The 20,793-nt window shown below is 37.6% G+C and overlaps 1 protein-coding gene across 1 annotated transcript in view; it reads left to right on the forward strand.

The window, feature by feature from the left end:
- The window catches only part of LOC137265713 (protein farnesyltransferase/geranylgeranyltransferase type-1 subunit alpha-like), a 29,867-nt gene extending 9,729 nt beyond the window's left edge, over nucleotides 1–20,138 (forward strand). Inside the window, exons 3-8 of the mRNA XM_067801154.1 lie at nucleotides 8,972–9,076; nucleotides 10,417–10,527; nucleotides 13,260–13,421; nucleotides 14,000–14,062; nucleotides 14,670–14,844; nucleotides 15,810–20,138. Coding sequence (XP_067657255.1) covers nucleotides 8,972–9,076; nucleotides 10,417–10,527; nucleotides 13,260–13,421; nucleotides 14,000–14,062; nucleotides 14,670–14,844; nucleotides 15,810–15,920 — 727 coding nt within the window. The 3' untranslated portion in view covers nucleotides 15,921–20,138. The remainder of the gene's footprint in view (nucleotides 1–8,971; nucleotides 9,077–10,416; nucleotides 10,528–13,259; nucleotides 13,422–13,999; nucleotides 14,063–14,669; nucleotides 14,845–15,809) is intronic.
- Nucleotides 20,139–20,793: the final 655 nt, after the last annotated feature.

Genomic DNA, 20,793 nt, shown 5'->3' on the forward strand with positions numbered 1-20,793 from the left:
CTGGTGGTGACATCACTTTTGTGTCTGACTGACTAAAGAAACTAAACTGCGTATGACTAACTTAGGCCCACAGAAACCTACTAACTTCGTGAACTTTGGATGAATACAACCTTTGTTTGATTTGGACAATGTAGAGACTGTTACACACTGGCAAGCAAGAAACATTGCTGATTATGCCATATATCCCTTGGCACTGATTGGCCGGAATATATTTATTGCAGTTCTCTATAGCAAACAACCATGCAATATGACTCTGTTCACTGGTATCAAGGGACTTGGTGTGGACAACAGTGTCGAGACTTTTCAGGTGCAGGTACATGGGACCGGTTCTTTTTATCAAGTATCATCCTATCAAGGATGAGAGAATGACCTCACCATGTATCATCTGGTCTGCTGTGTCAATATTCATAGCTCCATGAAAATAAGTAACTTATCAGTCTACAGTATGTAACTAATTATGTTTGATGCAAACTGATATGGATCTGTGTTGCTGTAGTGCGCAATTCACGATTTTCAAATTTTATATTTTTATCCCACTAGCGTATATTTAATGTGGGTAATGTAGTCAATGTGTCATCCATCCGTAACCATTTTGTTTCTGGATTATAAATAAAAACCGTTGAACACATTTCAACAATGTGTAGAAAATCAAACAGAACCTAAAGTTGTGCATTTTGCTATTTGGCGTTTTTATTTTTACTCAGTTTCAATGGAAACAATTTGGGAGGTGTGTCATCTGGAGCTCAACTCGTAAACTGTTTGATGTTTCATCAGTACTTAGCAGGAATATCAATCTGATCTCAAGACAGTGCCTATTGCTAATGGGGATTTTTAGAATTTGTATACCTACAATTGAGCATAGATTTTTAGTAGTTCTCCAATATCGTTGAAATGTTTAAAGTTGAAAAGTTCACCTATGTACCACCGATGTTATTTTATGTGTATTGTTCAGGGATTTACAATGAGTCCTGTATTTAAGAGCCTTGTATTTTAAATGGTATTGTCAGTTACTGTTTTTGTGTTGTGTATCATGTTCATCATATTGTTAAATTGCAGAAGATACCATAACCTGGCTAGTGTTAGTAACAGACTCAGTGATGACTTATTGTTTACTTGATCGATATTTTTACAAAAAGTATGTCATTTTTCTTTGTGTGAGTCAATTTTGTTGCATCTGTTGTCAATTTTTATGAGTCTAAAATGCAGGAATTCGCGTCCTGTAAATTCCTGGTTGTAGGCGCTAAATTTTATCTGGGGGGGGCAAAACATAAATCAAATGTGTATGTCAAGTGTGAGTATCAGTTGTCGAGTTTAAAATGGCAGCTGACAGTCAAGGGGTGCTTGACTTTCATTAAGGTTACTTAAAAGATTTGAGGGTTCTTGGATTTACTAGCTTCGATAACTTTCACTATCCCATTTATATGCAGTTAATTTTTGGAGCTTTATATAAATAAACACGGGCCTGATGGGCAGTTGGGTAGTTTAGTGGTTAAAATGTTTACTCCTTACCCTGGAGACCAGGGATTGATGTTCCACATGGTGCAGTGACTAAAGACCACTTGTTTTTCTTTGGTCCCCTGCCGTGACAGTGCTGTGAACCAGTCACTCAGTCGGGTACTATGTGTGAAGCCCATTTCTCATGTTTGTCTCCATTCCCTCTCCCCTTCCCATGTGATATTGACAGCATTTTGCAAAAAAGCAGCGTAAAATTTGCTCACTCACTCACTCACTCACTCAAGAGAATCTAGACTTGCCCTACTATGGGTTTAGGATGGCATAAAGATCTGTGTTGACATGGTTGAGGTGAAAATAATGTGTCTCAGGGACTGTGAGACAGACTGGTACTAGTGCTTCAGAGTTCTCAGCCATATGTTTGTGTACACAATCCATGGGAATTTCCTTTGAAAAAGACTTGATATTTATAAATGTCAAACTACCAGCTTTCAAATACGCAATTAGACCAGCAGATGACTATGTTTATCATGAATATTGACTATGATTTAAGACATTAGTGATCAGTTCAGTTAAAATGTCATGCTCTTTGCACAATCTGTATCCATGACAACGTCTGTGTAGCATTAAAAAAAGTATCAAATGAAAGCAATTTTCTCACTGTAGTGTAATACTTTCTTGCCATTCTGAATTCAGAAATATACAGATGAAAGGGCATGTTTTCGTACAAGTGTATGTGTAGAAAGTTGCTTTTCTTTAAATATTTCTGTGATAGCTACTTGATGTTTTTGGGAAAGGCTAAGTGTTACATTGATCATGGCACCAGTGTCTTGTACAGCAGGAAAAAGGGCATTCACAGGAAGCAGAGCTTCTAATTGTTCTTTTAAAACACATCACCATAACTATGGTAACTACTGTATTTGGTTTTCAAGATCGAACATTTCCAGTACCAGTAAAACCTTTACTCTTTGGTTACAATGTCATTGCCTTGTTTTAACCCTTTTATAACCATGTCTGGCAAAAGACCAGGGCTATTTTCCCCACAGGGTTACAATGTGTGAAGCAATCTCGCTCGCTCTCTTGCTCGCTCACTCACTCACTCACTTACTCACTCAGTGTGTAGAGCATACATATATGCAGGTACACTAAAATATGCATGCAGGCACATGTCTCATGCTGAGCAGCAGGATTATGCATGTCATTCACATTGGTTATAAAACACATGGTAGAATGCCACATGTCAGCGGTTTCATAGTTGACAGGTGCCAAATGTACTTGATTGCTTGCCAAGTCCTGTGCACGTCAGGTTTAATGATGCCTCACCTACTCCATTACATAGGTCTGACGATCATGGATATATAGCAATGAAATATACGCTGGTATATTTAGGCCAGACATTTTTATATATTTGGTTTACAAAACATATCCCCCAAAATTCCAGCTGAAAAGGTTGAGGTGGTTTTGTTCTAGCCAGAAATGATATTTATTGTATTTTTTTCCCCCTTCATTACTTTGACTACAGATGAATCATTATTTCAAATACAATAATTAGGACCTCTTGAAAATTTACCTAAAATCATACACTTTGAATGTAAAGCCCAAAGAAGAAATGAAGATCAGGGTTAGAACTTGTCTTTAGCAACCCATTGTTGGTGCCTCTGACTTGGTTGACACATGATGTCTTGTACACGATGTTGATCACTGGATTGTCCAGTCCAGATAGATTATTTTCAAGCAGCCACTATATGGCTGGAGTATTGCTGATTGCTATGTTAACAACACAGAAACAATAAATATCTGATCACTCAATTTCTGGCCCAGGTTCAAATATTCACAGAGAGCTGTAATACAGTGGGAATATTGCTGAGTGCATTGTCAAACTACAAACAAAAGTCAAAGACTATGAAGTATCTTTAAATGGAAACTGTTGTTGCGTTGATCAAGTGTTCTTATATCAGTTCTTTAGGCTGGTGTTTGGCCTCATATTAACAACACCTTGTATCTAGTTGAACGAGTCAGTTTGAATGCAGGGATGGAATTTCATTCCAGCCACGTCACACAATCGTGTTAAGTGAATACTTTATGTATATATACACGATAATATGTATGTTTAATGGGACAGCTTAAATTCAGACCAGACAAGGTATTGCATGACAGTCATTGGTTTCTGAGTGATAAACATTTGCACTGGTTCTGTAGTCCTTGCTGAACTGCCTGGTAGGACTGCAACGATTCATTTAGATTCATCGACAATTGAATCTGACACCATAGTTTCAATTTTTGATAACAATTTTCACTGTTTAGATGCAATTTTGTAATTCCATTTTAAATTATATCCACATGGCCAGAATGTAAATTGGCTCCAATGTTGAGCACTGAAACAAGGCAAAACATGATTGGTTGACACCAGGCTAACTATAAAATGACAAGTGTTGTTAGTAGACATCTCCCAAGTTGACAATGGATTTCATGATAAATAAGCCAATGCTGAGAGTTAATTGAATCTGACGTTTTACTTGTATATAAAGAATCGAATAAAAAATGATCGAATCGAATGAGTGAGTTGAGTTTCATGCCACACTCAGCAATCTTCTAGCAATATGGCAGCGGTCTGTAAATAATCAAGTCTGAACCAGACAATCCAGTGATCAACAACATGAGCATCGATCTGTGCAGTTGGAAATTGATGACATGTGCCAACCCAAGTCAGCCAGCCTGTGTATTGAAGTTGAACAAGCCTGGTGGACGTTATCTGCAGCAGGAAAAATATTAAACCTGTTTGTGTACTTAGGGAAGTAGTATGGTCGGATGTAGCTTCCAGCTCTGTAACTAAAGTAGTATTTTGTCATGGAAACAATTCTATCAGGGTTTTTTTTTTTTTTTTTTTTTTGAAAAAGGGCTGTTATCATCCCAGCATATTTGGTGAATTAAACCATATCCTTTCTAAATTTAATGCATTATTCATGATCACTGGAATTGAATATTCATGGGAAAGACATGTTTCACTTGACCTTGTTGTTTATCAGACTGCAGATATATTAAATACACCCAGGGCAGGCAGTATGAACATGATGTTAGGCAGCATAATTGTCTCCATTCTTATACTTTTAATTTCACAGTAATGTGAACAGTGGACATTGTAGTGGTAATGTCAAAATATAATGATCTTCATGTAACTTTTGTTTTTATGTCGCCACAGTATGTGGCAGGGGGCATATAAGGTTGCCCCCTGTGTCTGTATGTCTGTCATACAGCACGGGGAATGTACTCTATCCACTCGTCAACAAAAAGACACTCTGTTGAATGCAGTGAACTTATACATGAGCTTTGTGGGGACTCTAATGCTGTACATCTCATATTTTGTTTTTATATTTTATTGGGGTTTTTTGTTGTTGTTTTTTTTGTAAGTTTAGAGACATTTGAACATTCTCCACAAGGATAGTGTAATAGGGGATGGCGGGGTGGGGGTTGTACATTATCCACTTCTCAAAAACTACTTAATGGAATTCATTTAGGTCACACATGTGCTTTATAAGGAACCTAAAGGTGTGCATCTCATGTTTTGATTTTGTGTTTTTTTATTTTTTCAATTTTAATGCCATTTGAATTTATATAAATTGTGTTGAATTTCTGAATATAGTGTTATAGGGGATGAAGTCTATCCACTTCTCCACAAAGACTGCTCAACAGAATTGATTGAGCTTCTGTCTACATGTGATTCATTTGGATCCCTTTGGTGTGCATCTCAAACTGTGTTCATCCAATTTCCTAATTTTGTAACTTCAGCAGATGTTTGAACTTACTTTAATTTGTTTCTGTTCATCCTGTTCATCCCGTACAACACAGGGAGCACTTTATCCACTTCTCCACAAAAAATGCTCAACAGAATTGCAGAGATGCCAACCTGTACGATTTTATCGTAGTTGCTACGAATTTTAACCTCAAACTACGCCAATACGATTCCTGTAGAAATCCTATGAAATTTGAATAAAATGCATTAAGATTTGGATATATAGACAAAAACATATATTTTCAGTGATGAAATACATTTTCGGACTTCATGTACCTTCCATTCATCAAATTTAATGACATATTTGAACTGCAATGATTGCAAGTAATAAACATAGTTTTAGTGAAGCTGATTTGAATACCTTTGCGAATTGATACATTTAGTTCTGGCTCAAATAATTTAACCAAGTGACCATAATATCAGTAATTTTTTCTCAGAATCCATCATGATTTTGTTTATTTAGTGGACTGCTAATTTTATGGTCAAACCACTAATTTTGAATGTCGAAACTACTATTTACAGCACTTTGGGATTGGCATCTCTGGAATTAATTAAGCTGTGTTTCACTGGGAATAAAAAGGTGTGCATCTCATAGTTACATGTATGGTTATTGAACTTGTTTAGTAGAAATTCTGCCATGGCTATGTAAAATCTTTGAATTTGATAGGTCAATCAATAAAATCAGAGGGTATCAATTTGGATTGTAATGCGTCTGATTTCACATTGCTTTACTGCACACATACACAACACTGCTGCACCATTTCAGCTTGACCACAGACATGGCTAGTATCAACACAACAGATACGTACAAAACATTTAACAAAATTTTAAAAAATGCAAGTATATGATTTTTCTTCCATGAAACTCACTATCGTATTACCTTCTATTATAAAAATATTCAAATTCAGTTACAATACACAGTACCAAACAATATCTAACTTATAAATCAAAAAGCCTGGTGAAAATACATCCATATCTATGTCAAATATACAGACAACCATGATTAACATTTGCCTTCCTGGTATTGCTGTATTTGTTTCCATTTAGAATGGGAAAATTGCAAGATAACTTTCAGGCGAAACACTGAATTTATGCCAGTTATAGATCTACTCCATCAACCCCCAGAAATCTGCTCACTGTTAGCCTCCTGCAAGACTGTCACTTCTGGAGATCTATGTTTGTTACACTTTGAAAAAAGCTTGGCCATAATCTGGTCCCAAGTGATGAGAACAATGGATGGTTTTCAGTCCTGTAGGGTTGGGATTATATAAGTCAAGCTCTCTGGTATTACGTTATTGCATTGTTTAAGTGTTTGGACAGAATATTTTATGTGTTGCAATGTTGAAAAAAATTGCGAATGACAGACGAGTTCATTTTGCCTCTTGTCCTCTTGTCCTACGTAGTGACTTCCTATGAAGGAATTCGATTTTGAATTGGTTTTGTTAGAATGGAGATAAATGTACTGTGTTGGGAAATTAGATGAATGTTGTGCAGAATTGATAGTCTCTAAATTTCATTTGGAGCCGAACACTATACGAATCCTAATTGACAGCTGGCATGTTACTGTGTACATAAAACACTATTTGTATTACTTAATAATATATATCTATATTTGTGATATGTATCATATTCACCTCATTTTTGATGTGATGCAATCCAAATTTCCAGCATTATATGCGTGCCACACTTACTCCATTAAATGCCCAGGCAAGTGTTAATTCCTTGCAGGATGTTGACCCAGCTTATGATTGTTATGATACTGCTTCATGAAAACTCACTTACTAAGGGCTAACAATTACATTATCATTTACCAGTTCCTATGAAAGGCATCATACTTTGGTAAAGACACTCTTTAAGAGAATTCATGAGATCATGTATGCAACCGGTACTGTAATTGCATAAGGGGGTGATGGTATAGTGGTTAATGCGTTTGCTCATCGACGACCCTGGTTTGAATCCCCACATGGATGCAGTGTGTGAAGCTGATCAGTCAAATGCCAGCATCACAAACATTATGCATAACTTGAAGTACCTGTCGGTCTTGACCATTTATCTATCCCCATAGACATAACCTATGTCTCGAACATATCAATAAGTCGAATTTATTACTTGGTCCCCAGCCATTCAACTCATCATGATCCCAGTGGGGCGAAGCAGTAGCCTAGTAGCTGAGACATTAACTTGTAACTCTGAAGACCCGGGTTCGACTCGATGTGTACAGTGTGTGAAACCCACAACTGATGTTCACCACAATGATATTGTTGGAAGATTGCTAAAAGCGACGTAAAACTAAACTCACTAGATTTGTAATTCATTCACAGACTAGCAATTATAACAACTGACTGCTTAAGTCTCTGCTTAAGTATCACAGGGGAGGGGTTAACGCTGTTTTGACCAATGTTCCAGTTGTTTTAGACTCGTGAAGAACCAGGGTTAAATACGTCTTCAGCAAACCCATGCATGCTACAAAAAGCGACTATGCTTGTCCTTGGAGGCGACTAACTGGATCGGGTGGTCCAGCTCGCTGATTTGGTTGACACATGTCATCGGTTCCCAATTGCGCATATCAATGCTGATGTTGTTGATCACCAGATTGTCTGGTCCAGACTCAATTATTTACAGACTGCTGCCATATAGCTGGAATATTACTGCGTGCTAAAACTAAACTCACTCACTCACTCACTCACTCACTCACTCACTCAATAATTTCCTGTAAAGTCCGAAGCAGCACATATCCACTTGTAACCATGGTGGAACCGAGTCACATCCTTTCATGAAAACTTATTTTTTGCGATCTTTTTTTCATTTATTGGGAAAATGAATTTGTTTGTTAAGATAATAATACATAAATGCATTAGGCACCCATTTTAGAGTTGTATTTCAGTGATTTTATCATGTTGTTCAATTTGTTATGTATATGATACGTATTCTGCAGGGATTAGGATAGGAAACTTTGACAATGGACCGTTTTTCAGGATTATTAGCCATTTTCTGAATTTAGAATGGACCACTGCCCTTTTATCAATAGTAAACTTCAAAATTTTCCTGTGCAAAATGGCCTATGGCCTCTGTCTTTCCCAATCCCTGATTCTTAGTCAATATCGTGACAAGTATCATGTCGCTTGATAAGAGAGGATATTCCTTTCACTTCTTCGCACTTTTCTAACCCGTGAAGGTCCGCGTTGGTCAAGTTCGATGGTGTGGTTGACACGTCATTGGTTCCCAGTTGCGCAGATCAATGCTCATGCTGTTGATCACTTGATTGTCTGGTCCAGACTCAGTTATTAACAGACTGCTGCCATATAGCTGGAATATTACTGAGAGTGGCAAAACTAAACTCGCTTGCTCATGATACACGTCCAGAACTGCCCAGCAGTTCTCTACGACAATAGACCTGCAAACACAGGGTTTCAGGTTAAGTGCAAACAGGACTGTAGACAGCATGTGCAATGGTACCATTTAAAAATAGTCTCTATGGTCTGGGACATGAGATAAAATACATGGTGTTGTTTGTTGAATGAATAAATCATCAGCTGTCCCTATGCTGCTATTAGCAGTTGCTAGGGACATAGTGTTGAGGTTCAGTGATAGGTTTTCTATGCTGTGGGACTACATGCTTTGCAAATGTATTGCATGATACTGTTAACAGTTGCAAGGGGAATAGTGTTGAGATACTATAATGGGTTTTGTGAGCCTGCATGTTCGTTTCTCAATGTGGTAATGTTGCAGGCACTACCGGAGAGTGATCCTAAAGGGCCTCAATAAGGACTTGAAGGATGAGCTGAGATATGTGTCGGAGGTGATTGAAGACAACCCGAAGAACTATCAAGTCTGGTGAGGATTGAGGAAAAGTACTTAGTTGTGTGCTGATGCATGTGGTGCTGGGGTGTTATCAGTTATTTTTGTCTTTGAAGAATAAATGAGAGCAATGTACAGATAAACAAATTCCCATGGCCGATTATATAGATAGAACCCTTTGAAATGTCAAAATGGTAATAATGGTCAGGGGACACCCACTATTAGTTTTTCGTATCTTCTATAGGAGATAACCATATTGAATCATGTTGAGTCATTGGGCAGTTCTGATGTCATTAATAATTATTGTGTCACAATCAATTAACATCAGATATTCCAAACATTGAAGCTCGTCAGTTGCCTTTAACTCAAAGGACACTTGTTGTTGTTAGTACTATTAATATTTATTTGTATAGATGTGACGATATATAGTATTATCGATAATTGTGATACTTTATCAGATGATACTTATATCAATACTTTTTTTTCGTATCATGATACATATTGTTGACTTTGAAATTGTTAATTTTCATCAGAAATTGACAGTTACGTCAAAATTTACATTGTTACTTGATACAAAAATATACGTTTTTTAAAGAAAATAACTAAAGATAGCATGTCATGATGTGAATCAAATTGTATCATTCCAAGATATCATGATACATAACGTATTGTGAATTTTCTGTATTATCACACCACTATTTCTTTTGGATGATCTTTATGTATCTCTTAGCTCTTTTTTGGTGGTTGGTATTTTTGTTAATTGTCTTTTGATAAATTGTTGCAGTGTTAAACAAAATGTCCTGCTTAGCATCAGTTGGGTTAGACAGGTTAGATATACCTGTCAGATGTTCCCTGAAACCCAGTTGTATGATGATTGTAAAACCCTTGTTTGGTCAGTACTATATCTCGGCTCATTGGCTGTACCTTAAGTGATCAATTCAGTCACTTTGGTCGTTTCAAGTTAAGCTGATGACATGGTAGCACATGTGCATGTTGCTTCAGCCAGCATTATGGGATGAAAAGGAAACAGTATTTACCTATGCACATTACGACACACACACTTACAGCATGCATGCACGCAGGCACACAAAAAGAAAAAGTGTTTGGAATTGATTAGAATCTCTTAATTGATGACTGGGTCATTATTACAGATCAGTCATTAAATGTAATTGTTTAGTGTCATTTGGCAATTTTCCTTGTTATGTTTCTTAATGCTTAAAACATAAAGCAAATACATGTATTTTTTTTTTTTTTTTTTTTTTTTTTTTTCAAATTGCAAATCTCTAATATTGCTACAACTTGTGATAAATGAAGATACTAGCTGATTGAGCCAATGGTAAATTAGGTTAATTGTATGATAATGTGATGTGTGACAGGCACCACCGCAGGGTGCTGATCGAGTGGTCCCGAGATGCCAGCCAGGAACTTCACTTCACAGAGAAGATACTGAGGGAAGATGCCAAGAACTACCATGCATGGCAGCACAGGTATGTTAGCTGTGGGAAGATTAATTGCGTACCAGGTTAACTAGTGGTGTTCCGATGATCAAAAATAATCCAAAATCAATTGAAAGAATGATTAATCATGATTATCGTTTGTGATAACATCTTTTTGATTAGTCAGAATTTTGTTGTTTTAGTATAACACTTGAATGAAGTTATGGTACCATTAAGTTTGATGAATGTTCACAAACGTGTGCAAATGCTAAAACCTGAGAATATTGTAAAATTTTAACGACTTTTATTATTTAAGTACGATTCCAGTGTCTTTCTTGCAGAGATGCCAACCTCTACAATTTTATTGTAGTCGCTACAAATTTTTATTTCAAAATACGCCAGTATGATTCCACTAGAAATCCTACAAAATTTGAACAAAATGCATTAAAATTCAGATATATAGACAAAAACATATATTTTCAGCGATGAAATACATTTTCGGACTTCATGTACCGTCCATTCATCAAATTTGATGACATTTGAACTTCACCTATTGCAAGTAACAAACATAATTTTAGTGAAGCTGATTTGAATACCTTTGTGATTTGACACATTTACTTCAGCGGAAATAATTTAACTATATGACTGTAATATTAATTTTTTCTCAGAATCCATCATGATTTTGTTTCTTTAGATGACTACAGATTTTATGGTCAAACTAATAATTTTGAACGTTGCAACACTCTGGGTTTTCATCTCTGTTCTTGTATGACCATATTAGTTGTCATATCACCTGAAATGTGTGGAAAAGATTAAAGAAGATTAATCTATAAAATATCTTGGTCATGGTAGTATAAGTTACAAAAAAAAAGCTTGAATTAGCTAAAAAAAATGACGAGTAAACCACATATAACATTGTGGTGATAATCGTTCACCACAAGTCCTCTGATAATTGATAATGGATTTGGTTTCCCATTCCCAACTCTACTATCCGCTTGTCACATTGAAGACAAAGGTTTGATTCCCCACATGGGTACATTGTATGAAGTCCATTGCTGGTGTGACCTGCCATATATATTGCTGACGTATTAATAATAGCAGCTTAAGACCATATGTACTCACGTCTTAACCAGAATTGATTCAATTTGGGAATATCTGACAAATGTTGAAAATGCTTCACGACTGTTTTGGGAATTGACATATTTTCAACTGTAAACATGAAGAAATATTTTGGTTATGAACTACCCATTCGGAATACTTTGATAATTTCTTGGGGTTTTTTTTAGTTATATATTTTTATTTATTTCCCTCTGTGTAATGTCATTTGTTAAATCTTGTACCGTAAGTTCTCTAATGACATTATTTAGACATGATGTAGACACAAACACTGAAAATTGAAGAGAGAAAAATGTACATACAAAGCACTACTTTTCACACAACTAGCTATATACATGCTTCAGACCAGTGATGGAAGATGATCCAGTACTTGGCTTCTTACAGCCAGTAGGCAGTGGTATACATACTACATAGAATTTATATCATGTGATGATGAACTTGTATGTTCACTGCTTTCTCTTTCCTTGAGGGAGAGGCCTGTATTTTGACCTTGGTGATTTGTTGTTGCCAAGTACTGCAAACCGGATTCAGGTCGTTTCTTGAGTATAGCAATTAATAGGGATCCCTAGCTTGTTGGGAAAATTCCTTCTTAGTGTTCCCCTTAGGCACATTAGGAGGGCGCAGCGCCCTGCCCTTTGACTTTTGCGCCCTGCCCTTTTTCGCCTCAATTGCAGTCCTTTACTATGACTAGTGTGTATTTTCCAGATTTGAAATGCTTTTTTCAAATTCTAATCTTAAAACACAAACTGAGAAGAGTAAAAACGAACTTTAGAATTGAAATTTTAAGACAATTTGACTCCTTATACATTTTGTTGTTTTTTCAATAATCTTCACCAACATGCCTTTTGAGGTTATGAAGTGCCCTATTCAATGAATTTACCCTGCCCTTTCTGAACCCTAGGGGGAACACTACTTCAGTTTTTTTTTAATCTTAGGAGATGAGAATCCTAATAGCATCATTTTGAGATAAGCAGTTATAGCATGAGTCAGGATTATTAGGAAATACCAGTTTTATCATGGAAATTTCCTTTTTCCTTTGTTGTGAGCATTTGTACTCATGCATGCACGTGCACGCACGCACACACATGAAAAAAAATAGAGAGAGAGAGACAGAAATAGCAGGCAGACTGGCAAGTTTAATAAAGTGTTACTGTTTGTTTTAGTTAACAATATTATGTGTAAAACTGATCACCATTTCTGCCTTTTTGTGACAGACATGGTACAGCCTTCATTCCTTGTCATAGTTTAGTTATCAACACATTTTGTTAGCTTAAACTCTGAGACCCATGAAGGCCTGGGGTAGAATAGGCCTTCAACAACCCATGCTTGCCATAAAAGGCGACTATGCTTGTCATAAGAGCCGACGAACGGGACTCGTGTCATTGGCCCCCAGTTGCACAGATCGATGCTCATGTTGTTGATCACTGGATTGTCTGGTCCAGACTCGGTTGTTTACAGACACCGCTATATAGCTAGAATATTGCTGAGTGCAGTGTAAAACTAAACTCACTCACTCACTTATACTCTTAATCAACCCATACTATTTTTCTAATCAGTGTTAGAATGTTTGTGTATTCAGGCATGAGTGATCATGATGAAGACTAGTAGGTGATCATGTTGACTTGTTTGTTTATTCAGTGAGTGATCATGTTGACTTGTTTGTTTAGGCAATGGGTAATCCAGGAGTTTGGCCTCTGGGACAAAGAGCTGGACTATGTGGACAAGCTGTTGAAGGATGACCTCCGCAACAACTCCGCCTGGAACCAGCGTTATTTCGTCATCAAGAACACCACTGGCTTCACTGACACTGTCACAGAGAAGGAAGTCAGGTAGTCATGCTAGTTGAGATATTATGTCTTTTTGCATAGTCAGAAGTGATAGGCTTGACAGAAGTGATAGGCTTTTTGTCATTCTCAAGCCTTGATCGATTGTTTACATGGTCAATTACATTCCAGGATCTTTGAAGATCAGGTGAGAATTGGTTTTCAGCAGCTCATGTTTGTTGTAAGAGGCGACGAAGGGGATTGGGTGGTCAGGAACGCTAACTTGGTTGACATGTAATTGTATCCCAGTTGGGTAGATTGATGCTTATTATGTTACTGTTGGTGAATATTGCGTTAATCAACAAACATGCTATCTTAAACTTACAATTTGCATTTATCCAAGGGAGATAATTCATGTTTACAATGAGTGCACTATACTATTGTATAGAAATACTTAAAAGGTAAAGGGAGAAGTATGTTTCAATGGGCCCCTGTGGGTGCCAATTCTGTTCAGCAAGTGAATTGATTTTGAGTTATTTCATGTTGTTTGTATATTGTGATGAACTTTCTTCTTTGTAGAAATAATGGGATTATTGTTTAAGAAGTAAATTTTGGCAAGTATATTGAGAGTACATGTGTTTCAGATATACTCAAGATTTCATCAAGAAAGCTCCAAACAACGAGAGTGCATGGAACTACATGAAAGGGTATGTGAGATAGTTGTATTAGTCAGGGGTTGGATGTTCGCTGTCTGTGCAGTCGAGATAATATGAGGACATTGAAGTAACCATTGAATGTCATCTCCCCTAAGACAGTGATATTCCTTTAGCCTAATGATGCAGTAATGGCATGCTGCTAATGTATATGATGTATCTGTAGTATTGATGACTGTAGCATGAGCCTCATGGATAGATGGATCATAACCAGGGGTTCAAGAATCCCATTGCCCGATGCCCGGGACAAGTCAGGTTTCATTTCGGGAACTAGTCTTCAGTAATCCGTAGAAGGCGACTGATGGAATCTGGCGGTCAGGCTCGCTGAGACCTGTCATTGTATCCCAGTTGTGTAGATTGTTCATCATGCTGTTGATCCAGAACAGACTACAATAGAACAGACAACCACCATATAGCTGGAATATTGCCGAATGCGACTTGAAAAGACCCCAAATTAGCAAAGCGTAGCTATCTCTGGTTTGTCTTTCCAGTTTTGATGATAATACTGTTCATGACTTCAGTGTGAACCATCTTTCTTCATGGGTGTGTTATACACATTCTGCATGTCACACTTGGTAATGTTGCAACCTTCTGCTTGCAGGGTTTTGTTGGACCGTGAGTTGAGCAAGTACCCAGGTCTGATGGAGTTCTGTACGGAACTGTATGACAACCGGTACCGCTCACCCTACCTGATCGCCTGCATGGTGGACACGTACGAGGAGATGCTGGAGCTGGGCTGTGACGAGAAGGAGTCCGTGCTGCAGAAGGCCCTTGAGGTGAGGAGGAGGCAGAGAGCTTGATCAGTTCATTGTTGTTCATAGTAGTGTGCTAACAGTTAGCAAGTTTCTGGATACTTATATTCTGGAATTAATACTGCCTTTTGAATGTTTTTATGACAATGGGTATGGTGTGGTAACCTAGTAATTTAAACATTCGCATTCCACTCATGATGTGAGGCCCTGCCATGATATTGCTGAAGAAAATTAATGTGGCGTAAGACTAAATTCACTCACTGTTATGACCAAGAGCTATTTCTAAATTATATGTTGGTTTTAATTTTAGTTCTTGAGTTATGTAGATGTGCTGAAATGTTGTTATCTCTTCATTGATGCCCGGATTAACCCTGGCTGTTTTTCGTCATTGCCATTACGGTGGTACACCTATAGAATACTATACCTACCAGCCCTATTGTTTAGTGTCACGTCACCCTAGGGGCGGTGGGGTAGCGTAGTGGTTAAGGCATTCGCTCGTCACACTTAAGACCCAGGTTCGATTCCCCACATGGGTACAATGTGTGAAGCCCATTTTCTGGTGTACCCTGCCGTGATTTTGCTGGAATATTGCTAAAAGCGGCATAAAACTTAACTTCACTCACTCACTCACTCACTCACTCACTCACTCACTCACTCACTCACTCACTCACTCACTCACTCACTCACTCACTCACTCACGTCACCCTAACCCGAGCCCTAAACCTTACTTTAACCCTAACCCTAGCCAAAAGTAAACACACTTACTGTCAAAGATTGCAGATGGTACCTGGTATTCTTTAGTCTTGCAATTACAGTCACCGCCATTGCAATCAGTGTCAATATACTACTGGCTTCCCCTGGTATCTTATCATTGTAGATTTTTCACAGACACTTGTACTATCATGATGTCATTTACCTGTTCAAGGAGATGAATAGTAGACATCCATCTGGCATTTATGTGCTTTAACTTGATTCCCATTCTGTTCCAGTTGTGCAATTCCTTAGCGGAAGAATATGATACAATTCGACGTGAATACTGGAGCTACGTGTCTCGCTCGCTAGCATCAAAGTTTGGGACTGAAGTAGGAGGCAACTCCTAGTACAGATTGTGATTGGTCGGTAGTGACACTGTACATATCCCTAGTAGATCATCCACGTCTCTGGCACTCCTAAAAGTGATATCTCTCAGCCATACAGCAGATGATTCTGTCACTTGCCTCCTGCTGCACCTATGCGTTTGATTCCAGTACAATACAGGATTTCTACATTTGTTTTTCGGAAGCGTGTGTTGCAAGTGGCATCCATTGTTTCATAGAAGCAGGGTCATTGCTTGTGATGTTGAAGCAGTTTTGAGGCTGCCGTTACAAGTGATACCCAATGCTTCATCGGAGCAATGCCGTTACTTGTGACGTTGAAGCAGTTTTGAGGCTGCCGTTACATGTGATACCCAATGCTTCATTGGAGCAATGCCGTTACTTGTGATGCTGAAGCAGTTTTGAGGCTGCTGTTACAAGTGATACCCAATGCTTCATCGGAGCAATGCCGTTACTTGTGACGTTGAAGCAGTTTTGAGGCTGCCGTTACATGTGATACCCAATGCTTCATCGGAGCAATGCCATTACTTGTGATGTTGAAGCAGTTTTGAGGCTGCTGTTACAAGTGAAACTCTCTGCTCCACGGAATCAGGCTTGTCTCTTGTGATGTTTTTGTGGCTTGACATAATCAGGTGGAGAATTATAAACTGTTCATATCTCTATCTCATCTCTATCTGTACAAGACATGAAAAGTCAAACGGAAGGTTGTATCTCATGCTGAGGTCAGAGCAAAGATTTTGCTCCTTTACAGATTCTTAAGGTATTAACGGGTAAAATATGAGATAAAAGATAACTGCACTGTCCATGATTTGCTAGGGAGATGACTTTTTTATCCAAAACAAATGGCGGGTACTGTGTCATTTACATGTCAAGAATTTTTCATAAAAGAACTGAGAATGATTTTTTAACAAAAATGCAATTATGAAGGTATTATGAAATGTTATTTTGGTCCATAAAACTGAAATTTTATGGAAGAATTATTTTTAGTTTCTATGACAAGTTTTGACCAAGTTTAGGCAGGTTTAATTAGACTGGGTGAAGGTATTTCCAGAGAATTTGTAAATACAGGCTCCTGGTCCCATAATTTCAATATTGTTTTCTTCACCAAGTTATTATTTAACCTGCATACATGTGGCACTGGTATAAGTCTACCTGTATCCGAAGACCCATCACTGCTGCTGTAGGGTCCCAAACCACTCAGCAACCAAAGCTCAAAGACAATCACAGCACTTGACTCACTGCTTTTGTGTGGATATGGGCCCAGAACAGTGATTTTGCGCGCAAGTGTGTGTGCCTGCCTTTTGTTTTACATGTATTTGGATTTTTCTTCAGAATTCATTTTCAGTAATCCATGAATACCTGCTTCGTTTATGGACGAGGTGTACATTTTACCTGCTGCACATGTAGTCAGTGAAACTGTTATACCACACAATCACCGATTGGTGTGTCAGTGATTATTCAAAGGGACGTAACTCTGTCCACTCTTCATTGCTTTCAGTATGAAGGATTTTACTGCATTTAGTCATGCAAGGATGATACGAAGGAATCTATTTCCTATAAGGAATACTACCTTGAGAATTTTTGTAGGCTACAAAACATACTCCATTATCATTCAGACCAATTTTACAAGAGTTTGTAAATATTTACAGAAAACAGTCACCAGATCTTAAGTATACAACAATTATGTGAGATACTCTCTATTATGTTACTTGACCAGTTGTTTTGTACTGAACAGATAGGTGTGATAATCTTAAAGGTCTTTTCTCAGCTTGCGAGAGTGTAGCTTTGGATTGAATTTGACGTTGCAGTTTAAATCTGGATTGTTTGCTGAAAGTGAAGCATGTAATTCGACATTATCAAATGAAGCCAGCAGATTTATTTTCTAGTTTTTGTTTTTGATTGTGTTGCAAATGGATTGACTGGTGTGTGAATGACCCTGGGGTATGATTGATATCAGTGGATCCTCGATTTGGGGCATAAAAGCAATAAGTTATTGTCTGAATGAAATGGTGGATGATATTCTTGACCATGGTGACAGAAAATGGATACCATGAACACAATTCTGTCTGTTTGGGACAATGTTTAACTGGACATTGTTTAATTGATGAAGTCAGTGATCAGTTACATAAGCATTTCCTGGGGACTGATTCCAGAATTCCACGATGCTTCCAAATTTATTGTGGTTTAAACCTACCCGGTTATGACAAGAGTGCATATTGTATAAAACACTTCATTGTAATGTTTCATAAAGACACTTTGACAAATCATGAAACACAAGATGGTTGAACAGAAACTAGAGATAAGGTGGTAAAGTCTAATATTCAAACTCGAGATATAAGTTAATCTCAAGTTTTTAAGTTTCGTAATTCTGTGCTTTCATCCTTAGAAGATAATGTGCCTGAAGGCAGTGTTTTCAGTTAGGCTGACTTCAGTGATACTGATTGTCATACTTAAATAGCATCATTATTCATCAATCACTGGATTGTCTAGTCCAGATTATATTATTAAAATTCCATTGGAATGGCCAGCTGAAATATTGCTGAGTGCATTAAACAGCAAATATGGAAACAGCTGACAGACTGTAAGACATGCTCTGTGCATCTTCAGTTCCTTGTGGAAGCTTGCCTGTACGCTGACTGGTTTCCGGGAACTAAAACAAGGAGACTGTTAGTGGAGATTGATAGTATTACATGCTTTCGTTCAGTTTGCACTGACATGTGTATGTGTTTCATTGAATCATTGATTTGATGACCATGATTAGGAAACCACATATTGTACTTTGTTATAAAAGAAAGGTTCCTCTTTGTGTATATTTCTGATATTAATTGATTTTGAGAAATAAGTGTGATTATGCCTGTGGAGAAAGATTTGTATGTGATCAAATAAGAGAGAAGATGTTAATGTTACCAAAACTATGTGTTATAAAGATATATTTTCTTGTGTAAAAATATTAAATTATTTATGTCATTCTTACACCATTTCACTTTTTCACATTTCTTTAGAACAGCTTACATGACAATGCTTCTTGTAAATTGCTTGCAAAACTTACTTCTTGCTTGAAACTCAGCAGTGGAAGAACCAGCTCAAAGCTACTGATACATTTGCAGAGAAATTAAGGTTAATCAGCTCCCCTTTTGTGTTGCTGATTTAAATGAATTTAGGGTAGGGGGAGTGCAACTGCCATGTTCTGTCCCAAATCTTCGAGTTTTGGAAAGATGACTACATGTACCTCAAAGGATTTACTTGGGTAGCATGTCAACTGATGCAGATATTGTCCTGTCTTATTATGTGGGTAAAGGAGATGAGTTGCATCTATGGATTTTGTGTAAGTCATTTTTGTAATGAGACTGTCAGTTTCAGAGTTGTACTTTCAACAAAATTGTCTTTATATATACAGTTATAAGATCTAACTTTGCTTTGTAAATAGAGATGGGAAACCAGTTTGGGTGTGTTAGTTATTGGCATCGTTGTCAGCATCCGGAAACAGTTTTTAATTTTTTTAATCAACTGCCCAAGATTCAGGATTGATGTGTGCCATTTGTCAGAGTATTGTGATATAAATTTTGATATAGGCTTGTCGCAAATCTTTTCATTTGAAGGTGTGTCCAAAATCGAAATGAATGGATCTCTTTTGTTGTGTATGGCAGCTACAGTGAATCGATCAGCCTGTCTGGACGCTATTATCTTACTAATGCTCAAGTTTTTTCCACATCCTTTTCTGTAGATAGGGGGCGGTGGGGTAGCCTAGTGGTTAAAGCGTTCGCCCGTCACGCAGAAGACCCGGGTTCGATTCCCCACATGGGTACAATGTGTGAAGCTCATTTTCCGGTGTCCCCCGCCATGATATTGCTGGAATATTGCTAAAAGCGGCGTAAATCTACACTCACTCACTCACTCATTCTGTAGATAGTCTCAAAGCAAAATGGGGAATTCAGTGCCGGACTCTTACATTCAGGGTTTGCATAATAAATGTAAATTTCAGATTTACAGTTTTTAAATAAATTTGAATGTCCTTTGAACTGAAACGAGTGAGTTTTGTCACGAGTAATTTTTTATCTTACTTCTAGTTTTGAGACTTTGATACAGATGCTTCCTGTTTTAGATGGCCCCATGGGTCAAGTGACTGTTGCAGCAGTCTCTGTGTAGCAGGTTCTTTCCTGCCTGAGTGGTTGGTGTGCTTCATATTCACTGCACATCAGATGAAATAAACTTATCTGAAAACTTTGTTTTGTTATTATTTTTCCAGCTGAATCTTAAGCATACACAGAGAGAGGGGCATTGGGGTACCCAAGTGTTAACTACGTCTCTCGTCACACCAAAAAACTCAGGTTTGATTCTTCACAGGGGTACATTGTATGAATCCCATTTCTGGTTTCCCCCAACATGATATTGCTGGTATATTATTAAAAGTGGCTCACTCATTTTACCATCAAACATAATCAGACATAATAACTAAATATTTGATGTTTTGGTCATGCATTTATTGTAGAGGAAATTTACCGATTTATACTTTTCATGTCTGAGACTCTTTAAGGGCTGTTGATGCAGGCTTGTGGTTCTGAGAAATGTGATCCTGAGATTCTTTGTGTTAAAATGGTAAAATATTAATTCCAGTAAGACACCTGAGAATGAGCCTGAAGTGGTCATGCACAGAGAATCAGATTACTATTCCCATGACAAATCAGTGAGCATAGTGAAAACGAGTGATTATGATGGAAATAGATCAAATATTGATAGAGGCAGCAGGGTACTGCAAAGGGAGGTAACTCCTGGCACCCTGTATACAGTTAACATCCTTTCGGTCCTTGAACAATATTGTTACCCCATTTGCCCAACCTCTTATGTAATTCAGAAGTCCTAAATGAAGTCTAAATTTCAC

This window comes from Haliotis asinina, chromosome 15 (genome assembly GCF_037392515.1).
Source record: "Haliotis asinina isolate JCU_RB_2024 chromosome 15, JCU_Hal_asi_v2, whole genome shotgun sequence".
Lineage (NCBI taxonomy): Eukaryota > Metazoa > Mollusca > Gastropoda > Lepetellida > Haliotidae > Haliotis > Haliotis asinina.